Source organism: Alligator sinensis, unplaced genomic scaffold (assembly GCF_000455745.1).
Source record: "Alligator sinensis unplaced genomic scaffold, ASM45574v1 scaffold391_1, whole genome shotgun sequence".
Lineage (NCBI taxonomy): Eukaryota > Metazoa > Chordata > Crocodylia > Alligatoridae > Alligator > Alligator sinensis.
The window spans coordinates 3,127,014-3,145,206 of record NW_005841889.1 but is presented as its reverse complement, the minus strand read 5'-3'; the positions used below and the strand labels follow the sequence as shown (position 1 = coordinate 3,145,206).

Here is an 18,193-nt window from a genome sequence, read left to right as displayed (position 1 = left end):
GGATGAGATTTAAAGAGTATTTGTAAGTAAAGAACATACTAGGTACCTTACCTTGTTTACATCCAAATATTCTAACTTTGGCACTTCTGCTGTCTCTTGTTCCTCGCTACTTCCATCATCCATGTCACTGTCTTCATCCTGTGTTGAGTCTCTCTTCTGCTCCACAGGTGAACATTTGCTACCTTTTTTGTCAGTATCCATTTCAATCGGATTTCCAGATGCAGTAGACTTCTTCTGTTCTGTGCCTTCTTCATTTGGAAAAGTCTCGCCTGCCACACTACAAGAAGGGCTGTCAATTCCACTGTCTCTGTTGGGAATTTTACCATTACCATTCAGCTCTGTGGTTGAGTCTTTATTGCCAAGTTCTCCAGACGGCTCTTTGCTCACATTCACAGCAGTACAGTCTTCATGGCTTTTGTTATCCCCTATGCTTAGTTCCTTAATTTTCATTATGTCTGTGTTAGACAGATCTGAACTGCATATTAGGTCTGGCTCATTCTCATCTGGCTCACTTTTTTCACTTGCAGAACAACCACTGGAGGCTACCATGTCAGAGTCATTTGAGCTTGGTTGTTTGGGGGAGTCTAATCCAGGTTCCATCCTAAGCGTTAAATTTAATTGGTTTCTTTGAAGAATGTGTATGGGTTGCCTGAAGGTAAAGAGGGAGCCCTTGGTCATTCAAATTTACATTTTCAAGCTGGGATGTTAAAAAGTGTCTAAGAGGCCACTGAATTTCAATGGAAGTTGAGCCCTACAGTCCCCCATCAGACACTCTGTGGCCCTCCCAACCCAAATAACCCAATCACTTTATCATTCCTTTTGTCCTTCCTGAAAGAACAGTTTTGCTTGTTTGCTTAAACAGGACCTCATTGTCCTTCCGTGAAATTAACCATGCAAAGCAGTGTTATTTTCTGCAAGTTAAGAGTTTTAAAGGGACAGGACTGCAAGAAATGTCAAAGTGATACTTTCAAAATGTATTTGCCTTGTTTAAGCATCAGCCCTAGCAGAAAGAATGCTTACAATAAATGATCAAGCCCTATACCTTGTAACTTTGACTGTCAGGAAGAATGATCATGTGAATAGCTTTGCAAAAGCAACCAATTTTCCTGTAAAATTTGTTGTACCAAATCAAATATTTCTTGCAATGTCTTTAGAAACCAGGTTGTATATTACATTGCTTTGTGATATGCTGCAATCAAATTATGTTTTCCCTTCACAAACTGTGGGTAAACAACAAACATGGCATTTACTCAAGGTTATAAAGTTTTACCTGTAAAATCAGAAGCCTCATTTATTTAAATTATACTGATCAAGATTCTGCAATGCCAAAACAATTCGGATCCAAACTTTACAGACACTGGCACAAAACTGCCATTCATTCACTGATTTTCATCATGACCCATGATAGGTCACAGACGAATAAGTCTTAAAGACACACTGCTTTTGTATCCAGTCCCCATAATCACACAGTTAAGTTTAGGGTTTATGATTAAACCAATGGCTTAACACCACTTTCCACACAATTACAATAAGTATTATTCCCATTGAATGTGCTTCAAAATTCAATGAAAAACAAGCAACTTAATTAAAAGGCACAAAGATATATTTACCGAATACTTTCAAACTTTTCAATGAGGGTATTGACGCCTGCTGATATCTGTGTTTCTTCCTCTTCAAGCACTAAGTTCCTAGATGACTTGGGGTCAGCTGGCAAAGGTCGAGATGGTGCTGGAGGAATTCTCTCCTGTCCAGGCTGGAGGTGGACAGGCTTAGGAGGTACTAATAAAATTAAGGGGAAATAAGAGAAGATAAATTTCCTACTTCTTTATACCAATGAGGATAGTAGTCCCACATTCTGATGAAAGAGTGGGAAGTATCCATTATCCCAAGCTGTTTACTAAAGACATAAGAACTAAAATAGTCCCAACTTATTCCTCAAGTAGACACATTATGATATGTTCTAAAGATAGGAAAATGGCTTCTCTTGCATTTCTACTAAGTTGTCAGAAACACGGAGTGGCTGACAACGTTACCGCTTCCTTGTTGCCAAACAGGATGCATAGCACACACATGCAGATTTGGTTTTGCGAATGTTCTCATTGCCTCCACTGGAGAGGCACATTTTCTTTACATTGACTTTTCAAAAGTTAGAATCCTGCTCAACTGAACACACTGAACTAGGGCTGTAACAAAAGCATGGATCTGCATGCCTCCTATTCATTCTACTAGAAGTCTGCAAGCAACTGTGTACTAGACTTTCTCTCACCTTCCCTCCCCCATCTCCGCTGTGGTACAGTCTTCTTCACAAATTTCCTTCCTCTTTTGGTACTATGCTGAATAAGACACCATGCATATAAAATGCTTGCTTTAAAAATGTGTCCATTGTGGGAAAAATAAATTTAAAAACTTGGTGCCTTCACCTTTTAATGAGTCCTTTACCAGCTCTTCTGATCAATGTAATTTAACAAAATGTATGCATTCAGCTCCTCATATTGTTTGCAGGGTAAATGGTTTTATAAATACGTAAGCAGTAACCCATGGCAACAGGTTTATATGCTTTTACCGCTTAGTATGATGAAAGCAACTTCACATAAATAAACCCTAAACTAGAAGCTAAGAAAATGACAGTAAAATAGATCCAGAAGTGTGTATTGCTTTGAGCAATACTGTCCAACATTCACTCAAGCCTAAATTGCTTAATGGGGAAATATTCAAATAGTTCAATACATAAAATTCTAAACATATGCTTTCTTAAATAACTTCTTAAAAACAGCTTAATTCATCTTTGCATATTAGCCAGAGCAGCTAAATGACCCATACGGAACATGTTAGCATAATGTGATTAGTCTTTAATTATTAACAGTTTGGAATCTGTATTTTTAAGGGTTATTTTTTAACATAACAACTGAAACGTATGTGTTCTGAGAGCAATTATTCCAGCCATCTTTACTCTGTGTAAGAATTTCAGTCTTCAGTCTTTCAGAAAGATGATTTTCTTTCCTTCGGACAGATGGTCAGTTGCTCTAAATTATCCCAGATCCCTTGAAGTCAATGACTACAGACTACTTAATGTGTTTGAATGCAGTATGCATTAGGATTTTCAACTAAACTGCAGAGCAACACTAGTTCAAAATAAAGTACATCTTTCTAATGATTTGAGACTTACTGGGCATTCAGAGTGGGAGGATTAAGCGACTGAACTGCCGTAATGTGTCCAAGACCACCATGAATTCCTTACTGAAAAAATAAAGGAGGGGTCCTTTTTATGATTGAAAAAATAAAAATTCACAGAACGGCTGAAGAGAGAAGGGGTGGAGGAGCAGGGAAGGGGAACCTTCTTCTACATGAAAGGATGGGTGGGTCTTTGGTGCATTTGTTACTGGCTTTGTTCACAAGGTCTATACATCCTTTTGATGTTTGTTAAACTTATTCAGCTCTTTAAAACTCTGTTGAACCTTACATACACTCCTGGCTGAGTGGGAGAGCCATGCCAAACTTCACTGAGGTCTCTCTTCATAGGAACATAGGAACTGGCAGGCTGGATCACACATAAGAAATCATGTAGGCCAGCACCCTGTCTTTAACTGTGGTAAGCAAAAGATGCTTTGGAAAAAGTTGTCAGAAGCCTGCTGTAGAAAGCTGTAGGATGAACTGCCTCATTAGGATTTATCCTGCTCTCTAGAAGTTAGAGACTGACTCAGTTTGAGACTGATTAAAGCATGAGCCTTACTACTTTTCTCAACATTTTAACATTCGTTGCAACAACTCTAGATATTCTTGTTATCTACTTAATGGCTAATCTCTTCTTGAATCTCTCTGAACTTTGGCTTCTATAACTGTAACTTAGGATTTACTGTCACAGAAGTCACGCACTGTGTTATGAAAATATTTTTTCTATTTGTTTTGAATTTGGCTGTTACCAAAAAAATCAGAGTAATGGGTTATGACCTTGGTGGACACTTTAAGAGCAACAGATAAATTATTATTCAGTACAATGAAAGCATGAGCCAGACAAGAGACTCTATCAGTCACGAATATGAAAATAGAAACTCACACCTGATACAGCTCTTCTTCACCAATAGAAAATGTACTAACACATTTTTAGTAGCAGTCAGATAAGAACAGTCTTTGGATTCCACATCATATCATGGTGTGAAAAGTGTTTAAAATGGAATAAAAGCCATTTTGAAAATCACATTCCTGACACCAATTTCAATATCAATTTAAATTCTATTCTGAACTAGTATTTTTAATCAAATGTATCCGTTCATATTCAAATCCATTTTAGAGTACTACAAACAAATCAGAAAAATTCCTAAATAGTACGATGGGATTCTATCACAATCAGCTTAAATGGAAATATGTAATCAGCATTATCACTAATGGAAATTATGTAACTGATTATTTTTGGCAAGTCCAGGGATAATGGACCTAGAGTAAGAATACAAGAGAAAGTAGTGACATTTCATTCAGGAAACAGGTTCTATCCCCTTTCAACCCTCCAAAAAAATTCCTGCATTACCATTCCTTGACTTGTTCTGTAGCTCCCCTTTGGGGACAGCAGGAGAACAGAATGCTTGGGCAAGAAACTGTGAGAATAATGGTATTTTCTTTAGATCTTGATCTATCCTGCTATCTCTATGCTTCTGTAGCACTGCTATCATGGATGTTTATCCTATCAGCTTGCCAATAGCTTCTATCCTCCCTATAGCTCTGTCACATCCTATCCATATGTTAAAACTAAGGACAGGGAAATGCAACACAGTAAATTGCTGTGCATCTAACTCCAGGTTAGTGCCATGAGAAAAGAACGTGATGTGTAGAGCTGCTCCTCTGAAGTGCTCCCTTCCTGCTCCTCCTTCACACTTGGCTGAATTGCCCTGCCCTCTCTTATCAGGTCAGCTCTTCCTACAAAAAGCTGCAGAAGAATTAAAGGTGAATGCTCTCCCACACACTGTGTAAAAGAATATGTATATGATCCTAGATGTATCACATTACAGCTTCTTTAAAGCAGAACCAAAAGTACAGAGTTCATATGTACACTCAAATATGCTTTTCTGCTCCTATGATCTCACTTTGCTTGTAAGAGAGAACACGGAAGTGTGAAACTGCATCTTCAGTTCAAATAGTGTTCAGCAGATGCTGAGAGGTTTAACAACTGAATTTATATTGATGATGGCGATTGCATAGTTAAATCTTTTCTTCCTTACTTGGATATTCATCACTTTAAACCATGATGAGTAACTTTCAAATAGAATGTTTTGTATCAAGGGTCAATATCTCCAAAACAGCAAGTTCCAAATAATTTGAGCCTTTAGACTGGATAAATCAAAACTGATTGAAAGAGGGTGCATTCACACATGCGCTTTACTGCAAGTTGACTAATTAGCTCTTCAGTAAAGTGTCATAGTCTAGATGTGCGCACAAATTAATTAATTCTGCCATAGAATAGTACTGTCTGGGACAAGTACTATCCTATGGCACAGTAATTTATGCTGTTGCAATGCACATGTAGACAGTTACTGGGGTACGAGGATGCTACAGCTCAGAGGCTGCCTGAGGGCTAACCCTGCACTGTAGCACCCTCATGCCCCAGCCAGCTCTCCACCACCCAACGCCACCCCCTGGAGCCTGGGACTGACCCCCTGAGCCCCCTGCCAGCCCAGGGTTGCTCTGCCTCAGCTCAAATTGCTGCGATCCCAGGAGCACATGTAAGCACTGGGCCTGGGAAGAACTGACTCAAGCACAAAATGTACCAGAGTTTATTGCATTAGAGTAATTGCATATGTAGATGCACCCAGAGTGGAGCAGATCTACATCAGCAGGGCAGTGATCTATAGCATTAAAAGTATTTTGACATGTGGTGATCTTTCTGAGTTCTTTGCAACAGCAGAATTGCTCTATTATTTTTCTGAATCCCCAAATAAATGAAAACTAAGAGCTGGCAATTCCCAAGGGGTGCTTCAAAACTATCGGTGCCTCGAGTCCACAAAGGTTGAAAACTACTTCAGCAGGGGGAAGCAGCTGCAAGACACAGATCGTTGCTTCTAAGTGTAATGAATCCATGGCTGCATGCACACACATAGTATGTTCATCAGCAAATGTGCACACATTTGGCAACAGAACAAAACCTTCTGATCTCTACAACTAAAGCAAAAGGGAAAACCAGAATGAGTTGTAGGAGAGGTCTCATTAACACAGCATTCCTGGATTCATTTTTAACAAGTGACCCTCACCTCAGATTCCTAGTGGGTGACCACCGACTACAGGTGCTGGAGATAAACATCAGGGGTGTATGTACACAAGTTTGGAGGCTGGTCTGATGCACTGTAATTACAACATATAATTGAGTAATTACCATGCTGCAGCCAGCCTCTGCATCTCAGGTATTAGTGTCCCCACATTTCAAAATGGCAGCAGAGGCACTTCCACCATTTTGAACCAAGGGGACACTAACACATGAGGCACTCTGAGCATATTAATTAGAACAGCTCTAATTAAAGCGCCCCTCCCCCACCTCCGGAGCATGTCTAAAAACAGCCCAGGAATCTAAAAGACAGGGTAAGGTAGAGCCAAAGGTCTAGGTCCTTCATGCCCTATAATTCTCCTTCTGCACTTACTGACACCAGAAGGCCAACTGGAGTCATATGACCATAGCGATACTAAGGGAACACACCATTCAAGGACTTTTTATTTATTTTATATTTACTGAATTATAGACTTGCAAGGCTTCTGCATATTCTTCCTCCCCATCCCCTGAATTTCCCACGGGTCCACAACTCCATTGCAGTTCACCACCAAGTTCTCCGACTTCTTGGGAGGTTGGCCATACACGTCCACTGTCGCAGAACACTGGTCCCCACTGCACAGCTCTTATACTTCAAAGGTCAGAATCAGAGAGGAGATCATAAAGAATTCCTCTATCAAACATTAGTATTTCTAGGATTGTGAGGAGAGTGATCTTACTTGTCTAGTTGTGACCAGGAGGGACTAAGAGAAGGCATCAAGGAGACATTCCAGCCACCTGACTTGTTGTTGCTGGAGTCATCTATTTCAGATAGCAAAGGCTGCTAGGCACAGCTGTCTTCCATCCCCACCTGAGGCCATGCTGCTAGTCATTTTTAATTCTTTTGAGTACAGTCAGTCAGTTCCCAAGGGATAAACTTTTGCTCTGTGTGTGTCCCTTATCATCATTTTAGGGCTCAGGTGGTAGTGATACAAGCAAGTCCTACTCAGCAAATCTGCAAGAATCAAGGCCCAATAAGAAATCAAAATAGTTCCAGGGATGAAGAACATTTGCAGGAAAAAACCCTACATAATCAAACCTTACCATAATAAAAAACCCCAATCCCCAAGAATGCCTACTGTGAGGAAACACACAGCACTCCTTCCAAGTGATTTTCTGTGCTGGTCTCATACAGCTACTGATGACTATTTACAGGAACAATGTCAACTTGAATGTTTTAAGTTTCAAAAAACAAGTAATTTGCAGCACTACTTCTGATCCAAAACTCCTTGCTAATTTTTTTTTTATGATAATCACATTTTGTAGGGGGCAGGGTGTTAAGTGTTTTATTTCTTGCTGTGTAGATAACACATACAACTGACTGACAATACAAGGGACATTAGCTATTTCAGATCCACAAAGTCTATGAACTGAAGAGGAAAAAATATTTTCCTTATTCATTTCTCTTGAAACTACAAGAATCTTAGGTGTTACTTGTAACAACAAAAAGTAACCAATCACACAGAGCGGTGATTTCTTAAAGTTGTTTTTGTCCCTTAAAATAAAGGAAATGGAACAGTTAAGGCAATCATTAAAAACAACTGTAAACAAGTGTTTTTTACCAGGGGTAACAGATGCTATGATGGCCAGGACTTGCAAAAGCTTTTAGTGATTTTGATACCATTATTTTCGGATGCCAAAAATGAGAATTTGAAATCGTCTTATTCACAGCGTGGTTGCTCTGCAACAGGCACAATTGCAAATCCTGGCCTACATCCTTATTTTCCTATTGAGTACATAATGAATAAATAGGGGTACAATGAAGCCTAAGAAATTGGGTTGGGCTGGTAAGTAGTAGCAAACAAAAGCACTCCAAGTAATGCTCTTGTCCTTTTTGTGACTCAGATAACTTTCCTCATTCTCACTGCAATCTCAATCTAAACAAGAGAAATAAAGATAATTTCTTTGATTTTGAACTCCTACTTCTCCAGGGGAGAGAGGGTTTAATGGAGCTAAGTACAGCACTTGCTAAAACAGTATTTGACCCTAGCTTGAGACTAATTTTTAGGCTTAAAACTACCATCAGTTTTTCTTTATGGATCCTCAGGGAACACAAAACGTTGTTTTTCCCAAATGAACATAGGCCAGCAAGATAAGAAGGTTACACTGAAATGTCATATAAGCATAGAAAATTAGGGTTAGAAGGGGACCTCAGGAAGTTATCTAGTCCAACTCCCTGCTCAAAGCAGAACCATCCCCAACTAGATCCTCCCAGCAAGGGCTTTGTCTAGCTGGGCCTTAAGAACCTCCAAGGATGGAGATTCCACCACCTCTCTGGGCAACCTGTTCTGGTGCTTTACCACCCTCCTAGTGAGAGTTTTTCCTAATATCCAACTTAAACCTCCCTTGCTGCAACTTGAGACCGTTGCTCCTTGTTCTATCATCTGTCACCCCTGAGAACAGTCCAGCTCCATCCTCTCTGGAACCAGGCTGTTATCAACCCTCTCTGAGTCTTCTCTTCTGCAGACTAAACAAACCCAGTTCCCACAGTCTCTTGTCATAAGTCATGTGCCCCAGCCCCTGAACTATTTTTGTGCCCTCCGCTGGACTCTCTCCAACTTGTCTACATCCTTTTTATAATGGGGGCCCAAAACTGGACACAGGACTCCAAATGTGGCCTCACCTGCACAGAATAATTGCTTTCCTCAATCTGCTAGCAGCACTCCTACTAATGCAGCCCAGAATGCTGTTAACCTTCTTGGCAACAAGGACACACTCGTTGATTCATATCCAGCTTACTGCCCCAGGTCCTTTTCTGCAGAGCTGCTGCTTAGCCAGTCAGTCCCCAGGCTGTAGCAGTGCATGGGATTCATCCATCTTAAGTCCAGGACTTCACACTTGTCTTTGTGGAACCTCACGAAATTTCTTTTGGCCCAATCCTCCAATTTGTCTAGGTTACTCTGAATCCTGGCCCTACCCTCCATCATATCTACTACATCCCCCCAGGTTGGTGTCATCCACAAACTTGTTGAGGGTGCACTTCTTCCCATCTTCCAGACCATTAATGAAGATATTCAACAAAACTGGCCCCAGGACTGACCTCCTAGGGCATTTCACTTGATACCGGCTGCAAGCTAAATACACCTACTGGATCACTATCTGTTGAGTCCCACAATCCAGCCAGCTTTCTATCCATCTTACAGTCTATTCATCCAACCCATACTTCCTCAGCTTGCTTGCAAGAATGATGTGGGAGACCATATCAAACGTCTCGCTAAAGTCAAGGTATATTACATCCACTGCTTTCCCCGTGTCCACAGAGCCAGTTATCTCATCATAGAAGGCAATCAGGTTGGTCAGGCATGACTTGCCCTTGGTGAATCCATGCTGACTGTTCCTAATCACCTTCTCCTCCAAGTGCTTAGAAATGGATTCTTTGAAGATCTGCTCCATGATTTTTTCCAGGGACTGAGATGAGGCTGACCAGCCTGTAGTTCCCTGGCAGGGATGTGGACAACATGGAGAGGGTCCAGGGGAGGGCCACTCGCATGATCAAGGGGCGGCAGGGCAGGCCCTACGAGGAGAAGCTAAGGGACCTGAACCTGTTCAGCCTCCGCAAGAGAAGGCTGAGGGGGGATCTAGTGGCCGTTTACAAACTAGTCAGAGGGGACCAGCAGGCATTGGGGGAGTCCCTGTTCCCCTGAACACTCCCAGGAGTGACAAGAAATAATAGTCACAAGCTGGCAGAAGGTAGCTTTAGACTAGATACCAGGAGGCGCTACTTCACTGTCAGGGAGGCTAGGATCTGGAACCAACTTCCAAGAGAAGGGGTGCTGGCTCCTACCCTTGGGGTCTTTAAGAGGAGGCTAGATGAACATCTTGCTGGGGTCGTTTGACCCCAGTACTCTTTCCTGCCATGACAGGGGGTCGGACTTGATGATCTGCTCAGGTCCCTTCTGACTCTACAAACTATGAAACTATGATCATGCGCGTGGCTCTTCTCTGGACTCTCTCAAGCTTCTCCACATTCTTTTTGAATTGTGAGGCCCAAAACTGGATGCAGTACTCCAGCTGCGGCCTCACCAAGGCCGAGTACAAAGGGAGAACGATGTCCCGGAATTTGCTCGAGAAGCATCTATGGATGCAAGCCATCGTTTTGGTCGCTTTACTAGCCACAGCGTCGCACTGAAGACTCATGTTCATCTTGTGGTCAATGATGACCCCCAAGTCTCTTTCTTCCATAGTGCTAGCCAGCGTAGCACTGTCAAGCCTATAAGCATGCTGCAAGTTTTTCCTCCCAAGGTGGAGAACCTTGCATTTTTCAGTGTTAAACACCATCAGGTTCTCATCCGTCCAGTTTCATGTCATCGACAAACTTGGCCAGTCCGCTTCTGACTCCAATGTCCACATCATTAATGAAGATGTTGAACAATATGGGTCCAAGGACAGAGCCTTGGGGGACCCCACTGGTCACAGGGCACCATGACGATTGACTTCCATCAACCACCACCCTCTGGGTCCAAACATGGAGCCAATTCCCCAGCCAGCGGATCGTGGTGGACCCAAGGCCACAATTGGCCAGTTTCGCCAAGAGGTGATCACGGGATACCAGATTGAAGGCTTTTCTGAAGTCAAGATATATGACATCAATCTCTTCTCCCTTGTCCATGCTCCAGCAGTTCCTATACCAAATACTAAGCTAACATCCTAATCACTGGACCAAGTTACCTTTTAGATGAGCTGAAACACAGAATAATGGAATCATAGAAAATGAGGATTAGAAGGGACCTCAGGAGGTCATGTAGTCCAACCCACTGCTCAAGACAAGCCCATCCCCAACTAGATCATCCCAGTCAAACCTTTGTTTAGCCAGGTCTTAAAAACCTCTATGGATGGAGATTCCACAACCTCTCTGGGTAACCTGCTCCAGCATTTTACTATGCTCCTAGTAAGAAAATTCTTCCTAATATCTTACCTAAACTTCCCTTGCTGCAACTTGAGACCATTGAGCCTTGTTCTGTCATCTGTCACCACTGAGAACAGTCCAGCTCCATCCTCTTTCACATTCCCCTTCAGGTAGTTGAAGGCTGCTATTAAAACCTCTCTCAGTCTCCACTTCTCTAGACTAAATAAGCCCAGTTCCCTCAGTCTTTCCTCATAAGTCATGTCCCCTAGCTCCCTCACCATTTTTGCCCACCGCTGGACCCTCTTCAATTTGTCCACATCCTTTCTGTAGTGGGGGGCCCAAAACTGAACACAGTACGCCAGATGTGGCTTTATCAGTGCTGAATAGAGGGAAATAATCACTTCCCTTGACCTGCTGGCAACACACCTACAGATGCAGTCCAGTATTCCATTAGCCTTCTTTGCAACAAGGGCACACTGTTGGCTCAGATTTAGCTTATTGTCCACTGTAACCCCAGGTCCTTTTCTGCAGAGCTGCTGCCCAGCCAGTCAGCCCCTTGCCTGGACTGGTGCAGGGGATCGGTCCGTTTTAAGTGAAGCACTTTGCACTTGTCCTTGTTGAACCTCATGAGATTTATTTTGGCCCAGTCCTCCAATTTGTCTAGGTCACCCTGAATCCTAGCCCTATCCTTCAGCACATATACCACACCCCCCAGCTTGGTGTGTCATCTGCAAACTTGCTGAGGGTGCACTCTATGATATCTTCCAAGTCATTGATGAAGATACTGAACAAAATCAGCACTAGGACCAACTCCTAGGGTACTCCACTTGATACTGGCTGCCAGCTAAACATCAAGCCATTGATACTACCATCTGAGCCTGATGCTTCAGCCAGTTTTCTATCCACCTTACAGTCCATTCATCCAGCCTGTACTTCCTTAGCTTGCCTGCAAGAATGTTGTGGGAGACCATATCAAAAGCCTTGCTAAAAATCAAGGTATATCACATCCACTGGTCTTCCCACCTCCATAGAGCCAGTCACCTCATCATAGAAGGCAATCAGGTTGGTCAGGCATGACTTGCCCTTGGTGAATCCATGCTGACTGTTCCTAATCACCTTCTTCTCCTCCAAGTGCTTAGAAATAGATTCCTTGAGGATCTGCTCCATGATTTTTCCAAGGACTGAGGTGAGGCTGACTGGTCTGTAGTTCCCTGGATCTTCCTTCTTCCCTTTCTTAAATATGGGCACTATGGTTTTCCTTTTTCAATCGTCCAGGGTCTCTCCTGATCGCCATGAGTTCTCAAGAATGATGGTTAATGGATCTGCAACCTCATCAGCCAACTCCTGCATCCTCATCAGCCAACACTGACCTTGCCTGTGAAAACTGAGGCCACGAAGGCACTTAGCACTTGAGCCTTTTCTGCGTCCTCTGTCACAAAGTTGCCTCCCTCATTCAGTAAGGGACCCACACTTTCCTTGATCCTCCTCTTGCTACCGACATACTTATAGAAACCCTTCTTGTTACCCTTCATGTCCTTTGCCAGCTGCAACTCCAATTGCACTTTGTCTTTCCTGACATCATCCCTATATGCCTGAGCAATACTCTTATACTCCTTCCTATTTATTTTTCCAAGTTTCCACTTGTTATAAGCTTTATTTTTGTGACTTAATTTACTGAAGAGTTCCCTGTTGAGCCAAGCTGGTCTTCTGATATACTTGCTCATCTTCCTGCTCAATGGAATGGTTTGTTCCTGCACTCTCAATAAGGCTTCTTTGAAGTACAGCCAGCTCTCCTGGACTCTTTTCTCCCAGGGGATCCTGCCCATGAGTTCCCTGAGTGAATTGAAGTCTGCTTTTCTGAAGTCCAGGGTCCTTACTCTGCTGCTCTCCATCCTTCCTTTCCACAGAATCCTGAACTCAATCATCTCGTGGTCACTGCTGCCCAAGCTGCTATCCTCTGCTACTTTCCCGACCAATTTTTCCCTGTTTGTGACCAGGAGGTCAAGAAGAGCATGGACCCTACTTGGTTGCTCCCACACTTGCACCAGGAAGCTGTCCCCAAAACTCTCCCAAAACTTCCTGGCTTGCTTATGCACTGCTGTATTGCTCTCAGTAACATTGGTCTGCTGCTGAGATTTGCTGTGGAGCCTGCACTACTACACTGGAAAAGAAAAAAACTGATGTAGTGTGCACAATAGTCACCACCAGAAAAATTTGTTAGAGATAAAAGCAAGATCTCCTGAGCAGGTTAGAAGAGCTCTCGGCAGTCTCTCTCAGCAGCTCTTGAGCACAGTGTAACCCCAAATGTTTCTGGATTATACCTAGGCAGAGAGTTGCCAGATAAGTTTGAGACTGACTGCATCAGGAAAGAAGCCAATAACAAAATAGCCAAGAGGAGAATTTCTGTATTGGAATAGTGAGAATCACAAATTAATCTCCTGGAGGGTTGCCTAGTGGTGATGACATCTGCTATGCTGGCATTCACATCCATGCTGTGGATTTGGATATTTTCTTATTACCTGTCCTGAGCTAACCATGGCAGTTACTTGGTGTAATCCCATTCTGTTACAGGGGTAGATTTATGTGCAGTAGTTTTGCATTTCAGGAGATTACAATTTAACCTCAAACCAAGCACTTTACTATAGATTTCATAGAAATCATGAAGGACTTTGAGGTGCTGGGGGCCAAGCTTAAGGAGACGGGGGCACAGGTGGTATTCTCCTCTATTCTCCCAGTGAGTAGGCATGGACGGCGACAGGGAAGCCTGCATTGGTGAGGTAAACTGGTGGTTATGGAGTTCGCGCCGCCAGGCAGGGCTCGGGTTCCTGGATAATGACCCATGCTTTCATGCAGGGGACTTGCTGGGGCAGGATGGGCTACACCTCTCTCCTAAAGGCAAGCGTGTCTTCTCTTTCAGGTTGGCTGATCTTGTGCGGCGAGCTTTAAACTAGCTTCGCCGGGGGATGGGGCCGCAGGAAGATTTAAGGACACCTCCCGACCAAGACGGGTGACATACGCAAGGAGTACCCAGGTACGTAAAAGGGGTCCAGATAGTCTTGGTAATTGGGGGGTGGCACACGCAGCAATCCAAGGCCTTAAATGCCTCTATACAAATGCTTGTAGTATGGGGAATAAGCAGGGGGAACTCGCCCTCTGAATAGCCTGTGCAAACCCAGACATAGTAGGGCTCACAGAAACCTGGTGGGATTCATCCCACGACTGGGCGGTTAACGTTAGAGGTTATAGGCTTTACAGGCGAGATAGAACAGGAAGGAAAGGTGGGGGTGTGGCGTTCTGCGTCAAAGAGCAATACACATCCTCCACCAGCAGGATGGGGTCTGAGGAGGGGCAGGCTGAAGTGCTCTGGGTCAGGATACAGGGGTGTCGTGGGGAAAGGGACCTAACGGTTGGGGTCTACTACAGACCTCCCAACCAACAGGAAGAGCTGGACCACGAATTCTCAGGTCAGCTTGCAGAGGCATTTAAGGACAAGGGATGTAGTTGTCATGGGTGATCTAAATTACCTGGACATCTGCTGGGAGGAGCAGTCAGCCAGGTCGGACCGCTCATGGAGGTTCCTGGCCGAGATAAAGGACCTCCACTTAATCTAGGAGGTGCACAGTCCTACCAGGGGGGATGCCCTGCTGGACCTGGACCCAGTCCTGGCCACAGGCGACAACCTGGTAAGAGGGTTCCAGGTCCTCGACCACCTCAGTGATAGCGATCATCATTTTACTGGAATTCACCATCCAGTGCAGGGTGCCAAGGGCCTGCAGCAAGGCAGTAGCCCTAGACTTTAAGAGGGCCAACTTCAACGAGTTGAGATTAGTGGGAGAGGCACTGGGGTCCTCGAGAGTAGGGGAACTCAGTGCCCAAGATGAGTGGTCGTTCCTTAAGAAGACGATACTCAGAGCCCAAGGGGTGACAATCCCAACAAAAAGCAAGGGGGACAAGAGTGCCCAAAAGCCCCCCTGGCTCACCAAGGGCATTCGTGAATGCCTGATTGCCAAAAAAGAGGTGTACACCTGGTGGAAGGGAGGGACTATCACCAAAGAGGAGTATACCTCCACCGCTCGGGTCTGTAGGGGGGGCTGTTAGAAAAGCTAAGGCAGATACTGAGCTACAGCTAGCGTAAAGGACCAAAGATAATAAAAAGTCCTTTTTTAAATATATAGGGAGAATGAAGAAGGCATCGGGGGCCCCTGCAGGATATGCTTGGCAATCTGGTGGTTGCACCAAAGGAGAAAGCAGACCTCTTTAACAAATTCTTCACCTCCATTTTCCTGTGCAGGGACCGGGACTCCCCGAGCAGGATGCCAGATGGACTCAGGAGAAACACCACCAGGCTTAAGGTCGGGGAGGACCGGGTTAGAGAGCTTCTGGAGGGGCTGGATATGTTCAAATCAGCAGGTCCAGATGCTCTCCACCCCAGGGTGTTGAGGGAATTGGCAGGGGTTATTGCGGGGCCCCTGGCACAGCTTTACAAGCTCTCGTGGTGCTCTGGCTAGGTGCTGGACAACTGGAAGAAGGCCAATGTGGTCCCCATCTTCAAAAAAGGGAGGAGGGAGGACCTGGGCACTACAGGCCCGTTAGTCTTACTTTGATCCTGGGGAAGCTCTTTGAAAAGATTATCAAGGAGCACATCTGTGATGGGCCAGCAGCAGGGATGATGCTCAAGGCAGCCAGCATGGTTTCATTAGGGGCAGGTCCTGTCACACCAACATAATTGCCTTCTATGATCAGGTCACAAAATCATTGGACGCAGGTGTCATGGTGAATGTAGTCTTTCTGGACTTCAGGAAGGCCTTTGACACTGTCTCTCACCCCATTCTCATTAAAAAGCTAGGCGACTGGCATTGATGCCTACACAGTCAGATGGATTGCAAATTGGGTGAGGGGTCGTACTCAGATCTCAGCATTTATTTCATTGTGCTTCCTCTTAATTTAGATCAGGTTGCACAATAACTACAACCAAGATTAGTATGTTTTGGCACTTCAGTATGATTAGAGTTTCTTAAAAAAATTGTGTGTCATGTTTGGGTATTTCTCTTTGTTGTGTCATGTAATTATTCCTCATTTAAAAGAAAGAAGCTCCAGGGTTGAGAGTTAAACTGGTCTTGTAAAAACTAATCATGAATTTAAACTAGGTCTAAATCTTTACTGCTACTTATGGTAAATACATTGAAATATATATAAGAAAGTAGGGGGTAAGGTTAAATTAATTAAACTGTCATTTCTAAATGAAAGTTTCCCTTAAGATTTGCTAATGGGATATTGGGAAAATTGAAAATAATGAAACAATGCTAACTGAACTTACATGCTTTCATGTGAGAGGTCAGCTCAAAGTTTTAATAGCTTATACATTAAGACAATTTTTTGAACAGTACACTTCCAGTATTACAAAACAGACATGGCTTTTGGAACAGCAGAAACACTTGCCTTGGGGCTTTTGCAGAGGATGAGTTTTGGCCAGTGGTGGTTTGGTTTTGGGTTTCCTTCCAGTTTGATGGATACATTGTACAGGACTGATGTGCTGCAGCTCGGTGCATGCTTCCAATGTTGGGTTTGAGTCAATATGACATTTGATTTGAAAAGGAGCACAAGGGCAACCTGCAAAAAAAGAAATGAATCAATATTTATTTCCTCATTAATTCTTGAAAGCAGCCTGTGGTGGCTCTGGTAGCCTGGCTTGTATCAGTTACTTCAAGGGGAAAATTTAAAAATAAATACATAGATAAATAAATAAATAAATAAAGGCATTCACTTACAAACATCAATTCAAAAACAGCCATTCTTGACAATCACTTGCAACTAGATGTTTAGTAATATGCCAGGAACCTTGGTAGACATTTCTTCAAGCATGTAGTAATTTATTCACTAAAATGAACAAATAGTGAATGACTACAGGGGTAAATATATACTTTCCAATCCTTTAAAATCCTTTTCAATAGAATTCCTTCAAACAGAGACGCAGATGCACTCAGAAGCATTCTCCTTGTCATGTCAGCACCTATATTCACTCATAATGTTGAATTTAGAAATGCTTATGATAGACCAAAATACAATAAGCAGACCTCAGTTGTTTTAAAGAATTAGATTAATAACTTAAATCATATTCCACTGCTGCTTGTTAAGGGCCTGTAATATGCAAAACAGAAGATACCAGTTGTCCCTTATCGAAGGGTACGCAGCTTGAAAGATATAGATTAGACATAATGTAGTTGAGAGGAGACAAAAAAGAACGACTAACATGTTTTGTTTCTTTAATATGTGATACTATTGACTAATTTCCTGCAGGAATAAAACAATCCCATCCCATTTAACACAGTGGTGGTTGGATTTTGTTTGCTTTTATTTTATTTTCAGTGACGAGATTGTAACCATGTATCAAAAGAAAGCTGATACCTGGTTTGCTGTGTCGAAAGTCCTAGATACTTATTGTTCGTAATAACTGCTGAATATGAAAATTCAGATGATACAAATACACTGCAATTAATGGATTTTCACCCACTTACAGTGGATCTGAATTTGGTCTTTACCCTTTTTTTCCCCAGTTTTCCTATCAACTTCAAAAGGATCAAAATGCAACATTTTAAATATGTGCTCAAAATGTCCTTCTTGAACACAGATACTTTTCTGAACCAAGGCCATTGTTAAAAGTAACTTCTAATATTCGATTTTAAAAAAAGGAATTAGAAAGGGGGAAGTCTCTTTTGAGTTTATTTTGGGTATTAAACTACATTTAGTGTGAAACCACTTTCCCTTTTCTTCTTTATTGTCTTTGTTTCCTGTTTGTTTTGGTGTTTCACACAGTTCTAACCTAACAATTTTTTTTTTAAATAGGAAGAAACGTGAACATAGATTTGGATTTGGAGAAGGTGCAATAACATAAAACATTTTTTAAACTGTGTTTTAAAATGGACTGAAGTCATCTGTATCCCTTGAAGTGACAGATTATCTCAAATACTTGAGAAGGAATATTTAACTCGGGTTTGGGCAATTAGTTCAGCTGGAGGGCCACTTAGTGAATTCTGGGCACCTGTTGAAAGCCACATCTTTCT

General features: G+C 42.8%; 1 protein-coding gene across 4 annotated transcripts in view; it reads right to left on the bottom strand.

Moving 5' to 3' along the window:
* Positions 1-18,193, bottom strand: part of FGD3 (FYVE, RhoGEF and PH domain containing 3) — a 192,338-nt gene that overhangs the window by 83,260 nt on the left and 90,885 nt on the right. For 3 of the 4 annotated variants that reach the window (XR_003092674.1, XM_025197126.1, XM_006017994.3), the window contains exons 2-4: positions 16,572-16,742; positions 1,611-1,779; positions 52-649 (exon numbers count right to left, since the gene is read on the bottom strand). Coding sequence is in view for 3 of the 4 variants with exons in the window: in XM_025197126.1 (XP_025052911.1) it covers positions 52-649; positions 1,611-1,779; positions 16,572-16,742 (938 nt within the window). In the remaining variant the exon portion in view is untranslated. Of the gene's footprint in view, positions 1-51; positions 650-1,610; positions 1,780-6,966; positions 7,225-16,571; positions 16,743-18,193 lie in introns of those variants that run through there. The other variant, XM_025197127.1, reaches the window with a different exon arrangement.